Source organism: Colossoma macropomum, unplaced genomic scaffold, assembly GCF_904425465.1.
Source record: "Colossoma macropomum unplaced genomic scaffold, Colossoma_macropomum, whole genome shotgun sequence".
Taxonomy (NCBI): domain Eukaryota; kingdom Metazoa; phylum Chordata; class Actinopteri; order Characiformes; family Serrasalmidae; genus Colossoma; species Colossoma macropomum.
This window is the reverse complement of record NW_023494789.1, coordinates 5,557,663-5,566,890: the sequence shown is the minus strand read 5'-3', so window position 1 is coordinate 5,566,890 and position 9,228 is coordinate 5,557,663. Positions and strand designations below refer to the sequence as shown.

At 37.9% G+C, this 9,228-nt stretch overlaps 1 protein-coding gene across 2 annotated transcripts; it reads right to left on the bottom strand.

Moving 5' to 3' along the window:
* Window positions 1-464: 464 nt before the first annotated feature.
* On the bottom strand, window positions 465-8,630 carry LOC118807776 (caspase-8-like). Of its 2 annotated transcripts, none has more exons than XM_036569860.1 (5): window positions 8,546-8,630; window positions 5,066-5,384; window positions 4,852-4,977; window positions 2,434-2,854; window positions 465-2,211 (listed from the first exon to the last, which is right to left on the bottom strand). In XM_036569860.1, the coding sequence occupies exons 2-5, from the start codon at window positions 5,358-5,360 to the stop codon at window positions 2,043-2,045; spliced, it is 1,011 nt and encodes a 336-aa protein (XP_036425753.1). In that variant the 5' UTR covers window positions 5,361-5,384; window positions 8,546-8,630; the 3' UTR covers window positions 465-2,042. The 2 variants fall into 2 exon arrangements, with proteins under 2 accessions (XP_036425753.1, XP_036425754.1); XM_036569861.1 differs by having other exon boundaries at window positions 5,066-5,378; window positions 8,546-8,595.
* Window positions 8,631-9,228: the final 598 nt, after the last annotated feature.

Here is a 9,228-nt window from a genome sequence, read left to right as displayed (position 1 = left end):
CTAAAAGCTCTAAAAACACTGAAGCAGCAAACTTTGTGAAAACCAAAATTAGTGTCAAGCTCAAAACTTTTGGCCACGACTGTATTTATCAAACCATCAGTATTAAATGTCCTGCTTTGGGTACCAAAAGTGCAATGTGGGTAGATGTTCAGCTTTAAAAGTTTGGGCCCAGTATCTTTGTTAGAGTTGGGCAGAATCCTTTAAAACGTAGTGATGGTTGAATACTGAATACACTGTCCTACATGTATTGAGTCATATATTCAGTTAAATTACATTAAAAAGTAACATATTACTGTTGTGGGAAGAAAACCTCATATCTCCAGAATAGTAACTTTACAGGAAAAAGCAAAAAACGGCTTTACTTTTAATGTAAGTCAATGGAACCAGACTTTTTTCCAAGTCATTTTGGGCCGTTTCTTTTAGTCTATTCGTCATGAAATTTACACACAATGTAAAGAGAAACAGTCATTTTCAAATTATGTCCAAAACTGAAAAACGACAGTAATATTCAGAATACATTTACAATACAGGATACACATTGGAGGCATACATACACCTCTACTGATGTGGTTTCTTCATGTAATTCTTCTGATCATGTTTCATAAAAAATTAGCTCACCATGTCAGTGAAGTTCTGAAATACTTACCATTGTTGAGAAAAGCACCCGCCTCATGAAAACAATAACAAAATCTTGCAAAATTTGACCATAATGTCGGTGGTTGTGTTTTTTTCAGTTAATGAAGTTTGTAAATGTTTGTAACAGCGTGGCATGAAAGCACACACTGATGCTAAGCTCATGAACACAGTTTGCTACTGAGGAGACTATTCAGTTCGAACGTCCCTCAGAAGAGCTTAACCCCTTAAATGGCCAGGGACCACCAGCCCTGATGACACTCGGGAGCCGCCACTCAGGAGCCCCCACGGACTGACCTTTTGACCTTAGCAGGTAAGCAACAGGTTTTTGACAATTAAATCAAAACCTGAAAGTAGTACCATATTTGGACTTCACTTGTATTTACACTCATTTCAACAAACTAAATAATTCCACAGTAGGTGCCCCTGTATTTTAGTCTCAGAGTGCACCAGAAATTCATGTTAAAATCAACATTTCTTCTAAGAATGATGTCACTGGACCCCACTGGTTTCTGGACTTGCTCACAGGTTTTCATGACTGAATGAGGAATCAATAGAAAAAAAAAATTAATTATGATTTCATCTAATAATTTACGATTATCTGAAGGGGCTAAACAACATTTTAAAGGACCCTTAAAAACTGGCCTAGTGGCGCTCCTGTCATGATTTATATGCCTAATGCTGCAGTGCGTAGTAAACTTTAGTTAGACAATACAAAATGCTATTTGCCATTTCCTGTTTTTCAATTCTACATAAAAGTCATTACAAACATTTAAAATGCGGTTGGTGCACTTTTTGTTAGTGAGAAGCCAGAACACTAATATGTCTGGATGTTCATTTGTGTGGTACTGAATGACAGACATAATCAAGGATTGAGGAAGGTGCTTTGTTTCCCATTAATTTGGTCTGGGTTTGAGGCCTCTGTCGCTCTTATTGACAGTCTCAGTCAATGCAAGATAAAGGAATTAGGAGCATGTCATTGTTATGGAGAACAGAACAATGCTTTTCGGCACGTAGAAGCATTATACAGGATAATTCCAATTCAATATATATGACACTAATAATGATACATCACCATCAGTTCATTTCACATGCCTTAATTGGTCCTATTGAAAAGAATGCTTCACAGATTATGTGTATGTAAACGTGTAAGCAGTGCAAACTGCTTCTCGTTCTGATGACCTTATAATTCTTTTTCACACTGAACATATTACAGCATCATTATGTAGAAACCAAAAACAAAAAGAAAAGACTGCAGTAAAAAACAAAAAAATCCTGAAGAGCTCCTCTGAGGTTTATACAAGGTTTACAGCTAAACCAGACCAGACTCTTCAAATTAACTTTCTAATGGAACTTTAACAATAATTGAACCTTCAGACACAAAAGCTCATAGTAAAATAACTGTAAATTCAATTTGAAGGCACATGAAAGACAAGTCTCTTTTTCAGGGTGAGGTCTATGTGTGGGATTTGTCTGAATGACATTCGACTTGACAAATTTGACTCGACTGAAGGGTTTGTTTCAAATGCGCTCACTTCCACAATGACTTGATTGAGGATGGTAAGGACGTCTTCTCTCCTGGAGTGGAAATTAAAACAAAAGCATGTTAGTTGAACATTTTTGAAGTGTCACTTTAAGTTGACAAGGTTTATTTGAATTGAATTGCTCAGAAATGTTTATATAGACTTATCAGACACACCACGATGTACTCATGTACCATTTTGGCTACGAACTGGATGTGTACACCTCCCACTACTCATTGATGATTAAAATCATCTGCAATCATGCAAAGCACCTCACCTTTTGCAGCCTTCTTTCAGCATTTTGCACAATGACTGGATGAACCAGGATCCTTTCACTACATGTCTGTATGAATGTAATCCTGGTATGGTCGCTAAAGCCAGCAGGAAATCAGAATCAGGAATTGCATATTTAGGTTGTTCCCAACCAGTATGTAAGATAAACACTTTGGGTTTATCGGCCAGGCTTTGGCAGTTTGCTCTACCAAATGGCTGGAGGATGTCAGAAGGGTGAACAATCTGTCCATCTGTTCCACAGAAACCTCCATCACATTCATGGCTTAGGATGCAGCATATGAAGCAGTCACCGTTATGCTGCCTCTGGCTGAGTTCCATCAGGATCTCCTTCATCTCTACTGCGGTCTTGTCAGTGTGTATCTCCACAGTAAAACCCAGCCACTTGAAAACCTCGTCAAGACTCTCTATTGGGAAGAATGAAAAGAGAAAATATTATTGTTATAATTGTTCCATTTCAATTTTTAACTATATAATTTCTATGTTAAAATCCACTTGTTCACTAAAGTATATATATATATATAAAGATAGAGAGGGAGAGAGAGCTTACATTTTTCTGTCATTTAGCAGCATTAAAATCAGAGTAACTAACACACAGTATACTTTTGTACATTTATAGTAATATAGATAATGACTATAAACAGTATAAAACTATGGAAACCAAGTGTATACCTGCAATTACAGTATGGCAACAAATTAACACCTTAAGTGGCCAGGGCCCACCAGCAGGCCCAAAGTTTTATTACACACTTTTATAACCTAAGAATAGCTCAGCCACTTTGCATTGACATCTCTGTAGTTACTGAATAATGAGCAAAAAGAAGTAATCATATATAAACGGGATCCAGAAATGCTGCCACCTTCTCTGGGCCCGAGCTCATTTAAAATGTACTGAGGAGAAGTGGAAAAGTGTCCTGTGGTCCGACCAAATCAATATTTGAAATTCTTTTTGGAAATCGTCGTGTCCTCCGGGCTAAAGACCACTCAGCTTGTTATCAGTGCACAGTTCAAAAGCCAGTATTCATGATGGTATAGGTAGTATGTAATAAGCCTGGGATTTTAAGGGGTTAAATGGGTAACTGCTTTGAAATTCACTGGCAGAGCAGCCACAATGGAACCAGTACTCTTGCTGTACTCAGAGAAATAACTACACCCTACAGATGTATGCAACTACAGTTGTATGCAAAAGTTTGGACACTTCTGGCCAAGTGACTGATATTTTGCTGATTTTTGGAGTGAAAATACAACATCTGCAGCAAACTATTTTTAAAAATACATTTTTTCTGTAAATGCTCAGTACTCGGGTGCACAGCATGTTACTCTTAATTACACAGCTTAATTTATAATTGTCCCCAGAAAGAGCTGTATGTAGGGGCTGCATTTCATGAAGCATGTCATTTTCATACAGTGTGAGTATACAGATCACAGGCTTTGTTCGTGCACAATAGTCTACTCAAATACACTGTGTAAAATAAAATAAAATATTTACAACAATATTTGTCATTTGGCCAGGGCCTCCCAAACTTATGCATACAACTATATTGCACTAAACACAACACCAATCTACCGTTTTATTTATTTATTTATTTATTTGAGCCTTAACCAGGGAGGCCATTAAGGACCAATTCTTATTTACAATGGCGGGATGTGCTGAAGGACACTTACACCTATATATCATTACAAAGCCGTGTATTTCCAAAATGGTAACTTTATAGGAAAAAAAATGTAATAGAATGTAATGAAAATTAATGCAAGTTATTTTAAAGCATTTCTATTGATTTATTCATCATTAAACTGACACAAGGGTAATATTTTTAAACTGTACAAAAAATAAAAACCACAACAACGGGTGATAAATATAATGAATATTTAAATATCTTTGATTATCTTTCAGATCTCCTTCAAAGCAAAGAAATTAAGATACATTTATTCTGTTTTAATTTTGCTGATTCACTGACTCCACCTCTTACATTTAGACCATCAAAGCTATACTGATCTACTTCATAGTTACTATCATTTTTCTGTTACACTAAACAAATTTAACTTTACATACACATTAAGGCTTTTAATGAAATCTTGCATATTTTGTGTTAATGTAGAATGTAGAATTTAAAATAAGTCCTTTTGCTTTTGTAGAGGATTCTAGGATAGTGTATTATCATAGGAACTTACTGGACATGCAGTAAACTGTTAGGAATGGACATCAGCCTCTGGAATTAACAGCATAACACAACAATTGCATCCCTCTTGAATTACTAACGCTCATAATTTCTAATTAGATCTCCTGTTGTTCTAGCTTTGCCACTGAATCTGAAACCTACTAGTACATGCTGTGGTACAACATTGTACTGTTTACATTTTACAGTAGTTGGTAGTTACTGGATTAAAACTAAAAATTACCAACCTACATCCACCTTTGATCCTCTCCTTTCCATAAGGCGTCCACGACGATCAAAGTATATGTTATTAATGATTACACACACACCACGAGGACTGCTGGACATTTTGTACTCGTTGATTTCTGGGACGCCTGGAAAACAAAGCAAACATTTTAATAAATCACTGACTGAGTTTCCACCACAGCTGTCATTAGAGTGAACATCAGCTGCTAGTTGTACCTTGTCTTACAGATGGAGGCATTAAAAGATCATTCAATAGTGGGAAAGTTTCCTGCATTTCATTAAGCTCCAGAAGTTCGAGGAATTTATGGCATTGTTTGTCCCCCTTATGCATCATTTTGTCCAAAAGGTTGATGGTGAAGTCCTGCCTACTGTGATGACTGATGTCGTCTTTGAGGTTGCCATACTCGTGCTCCGTGATGAGCCTGGCCTGGTGCACGTGCTGCAGGACAAACTTGGCATCTCCAGACAGGATCTTAATCAGGGTTGTCTTATGCTGACGTACGATCTCCATGATCTGAAGCACCTTTTCCTGAAACTAAAAATTTACAACAGTCTGAACACAGTAATTAAGAATTTTTGGTAAGGGAACATGGGGGTGGCTGCCACATCTTTCATACTGGATCTCTTAAGGCCCAACCAAATAACTGATATCAGCCAATGAAGTCCAGAGTATCCTGAACGAAACAGAGTGGAGCATTGTGTAGTTATTTCACTGGTATGCAGAGATATTAGGTTTTAAATACAACATCATGTCCAAAAAAGTTGGGTGAAATGCTGAAATAAGCAAGGCCTTCCCTGAAAGAAAAGGATGTTGTCTGGATAGGAACATATGTTGCCAAAACATATATTTATGTATATATATATATATATATATATATTGTTCAGCATGAATGGTGCCTTCACAGATGTGCCAGTCACCCATACTAAGGTACCCCTATACCATCATGAATACTGGCTTTTGAACTGTGTACTGATAACAAGATGAGTGGTCTTTAGCCCGGAGGACACAGTGTCCATGATTTCCAAAAAGAATTTCAAATGTTGATTGGTCGGACCACAGGACACTTTTCCACTTCCCCTCAGTCCATTTTAAATGAGCTTGGGCCCAGAGAAGGTGGCAGCATTTCTGGATCCTGTTTATATTTGGTTTCTTCTTTGTGTTTTAGAGTTTTGACAGCATTTGTGGATGCAGTGATGAACTGTTTTCACAGACAGTGGTTTTCAGAAGTGTTTCTGAGCCCATGCAGTGATTTCCACTACAGAATCATGTCTGTTTTTAATGCAGTGCCGCCTGAGGGCCCAAAGATCACGGCCAGCAAATACTGGTTTTTGGCCTTGTCCATTGCATACAGAGATTTCTCCAGATTTTCTGAATCTTTTAATGTTATTATGTATGATGAAAAGCAAAAGTTCTTTGCTATTTTATGTTGACAAACGTGATTCTTGAATTGTTGCACTATTTGAACGTGTAGTCTTTCACAGAGTGGTGAACCCCTCCTCATCTTTACTTCTGAAAGATTCAGCCTCTCTAAGATGCTTTTTCATACTCAATCATGTGACTGACCTGTTGCCAATTAACCACCAGGTGTTTTTTTTAGCATTACACTATCTTTACCAGCCTGTCCCCCGTCCCAACTTTTTTGGAATATGCTATTGGCATCAAATTCAAAATAGGTATATATTTTTCAAAAAAACAATACAATTTCTCAGTTTGAACATTTGATATGTTGTCTCTGTACTATTTTCAATTAAATATAGGGTCTAAATTATTTGCACATCATTGCATTTTGTTTTTTTTACATTTTGCATCCCAACTTTTTTGGAAATGGGGTTGTGAATGTTGCACAGTTGCAACAACCAAGCACAGCAGGATACATATATTTATGTCTATACACTCCACTGTATTGCTGAACATAACACCAAACCTCTTGGACACCCCCTCTGGTGGCAGGGCCTCTGAAAGATTTCCTCTTATTCCTTCCTTATGGGCAGAGCTGGGACTAACACATACACCGATCAGGCATAACATTATGACCTTGTTTCTTCCTTGTTTCTACACTCATTGTCCATTTTATCAGCTCCACTAACTGTATAGGTGCACTTTGTAGTTCTACAGTTACAGACTGTAGTCCATCTGTTTCTCTGAAAACTTTGTTAGCCCCCTTTCACCCTGTTCTTCAGTGGTCAGGACCCCTATAGACCCTCACAGAGCAGGTACTCTGGGTGGTGGATCATTCTCAGCACTGCAGTGACACTGAAGTGGTGGTGGTGTGTTAGTGTGTGTTGCACTGGTCTGAGTGGATCAGACACAGCAGCGCTGCTGGAGTTTTTAAACACCTCAGTGTCACTGCTGGACTGAGAATAGTCCACCAACCAGAAATATCCAGCCAACAGCGTCCTGTGGGCAGCGTCCTGTGACCACTGATGAAGGACTAGAGGATGACCAACACAAACTGTGCAGCAGCAGATGAGCTATCGTCTCTGACTTCACATCTACAAGGTGGACTGACAAGGTAGGAGTGTCTAATAGAGTGGACAGTGAGTGGACACAGTGTTTAAAAACTCTGGCAGCACTGCTGTGTCTGATCCACTCGCACTAGCACAACACACACTAACACACCATCACCACGTCAGTGTTACTGCAGTGCTGAGAATGACTACAGTCTGTAACTGTAGAACTACAAAGTGCACCTATATAGTAAGTGGAGCTGATAAAATGGACAACGAGTGTAGAAACAAGGAGGTGGTCATAATGTTATGCCTGATGTACACAGGAAAACCACTTTTCTCAGGCTCTGGCTAAAGATGCTCCCCCTGTGTTCTCAGTGTAAAGGTGGTACAGTTTGAGTAAAAGTTTCTGAGTTAAATGATCTTGCACAGATACAGATTCCCAGCATTGTTATTGTGCTTTAAATCCACTCCAGCTGTATCTCTCCAAGGGGAAACCACTGCCAGTAAAACCTGTTCTTCTTGTTAGAATTCACCCGTTCCACCTTAAATAGTGCCCCAGGTACCATTTAAGGTGGAACGGAAAATTCGAAGCTGGCGAATGAGAAGCGACTTAAGCTTCATAAAAAGTCTAACATTAAGAGACATTTTACAAGAAACTCTTCAACTTTTAAGGAAAAACTTCCTGCGATGTGAGAAAAGCGGCTGTAGCTGAGCTAAAGGTTAAAGCAGAGCAAAGTAAATCTGGATTTTTGATTGTATTATATTTTTGTAGCCTATACCAGGACATTAGCACATACTGGGATATTATTATACATATTTACAGCCAGGATGGTAAAACATTACTTTAATAAAATGGAGATAAAACGTTGTGGCTCCCAAGGAGGTTAGACGACCCTGTATGAGCCTCATTTAGGAACCGTCTGAAAAGTCCACACAATGGAAAAAGTGTTTTTTTCCTATTTATCAGAACAATTTTGATAAAGCTTCAGCTAAAAGAAGGCTCGCATACATAAATCACTTAATAACTGATTTAAGTCTATTACAAGTTTCAGTTCTATCCTTCATATTCAACACAATCCCCACACTGCGAAACTGAAAGTCGTGGCCTGCCATTGCCTTCACTGTCACTCATAGCCACACTGAAAATTTGTGAAGCAATTTTTGTGCACAAGTTTGACTTGGTTTGTTTTGTTTTAAGGCACAAATTCTTATATTAAAGAAATAATGTTTAATTTAGCCACATACCGTGTCGCCTCTGACACTCCACTTCCTTGGGTTTGGCCAAGTTGCATTAGAGCCCCTCCCTAGTCAGCTATCGGAGGGTCGAGGGTTCATGCGGGTGAAGCTGTGTAGAGCCCAGCTTTTTTCTCGTTTTTTTCTTTCTTTCCTCAGTCTTTTTCTTTCCTTCTGAGTTTGTTACTTAACCCACTTGTCATAATTGCTCCCATCAGAGGTTACATAGTAGTTACTAAAGTATAGAACTCACATTATTAAGGCTTTCTAACATCACAGACGAGTGTTTTTAGCTGTGAAGCTGTTTTTATTACAGTCATTGCTTCTACAATCTTTTGTCTCAGTGCATTTAAGTGCATCTAAAACTGTTTTTGGCCTCCACATCACTTCATTTAGATCTCAAGACATCAAAAATGAGTTCAAATTTTTCATGAAATGGTAAAATGTCTCACTTTCAACATCTGACATGTGATCTATGTTCTATTGTGAATTAAATATGGGTCTATGAGATTTGCAAATCATTGCGTTCTGTTTTTATTTACATTTAATTACATTTTACACAGCATTCCAAGTTTTTTGGAATTGGGGTTGTACTAAGTTAAACCAGAAGTTATCAATGAATGCATATGTAATGTGTTTAAAACAGATCAAATATGGATAACCCTACATTTTATTCATAAAAAAGTGGGAAATGT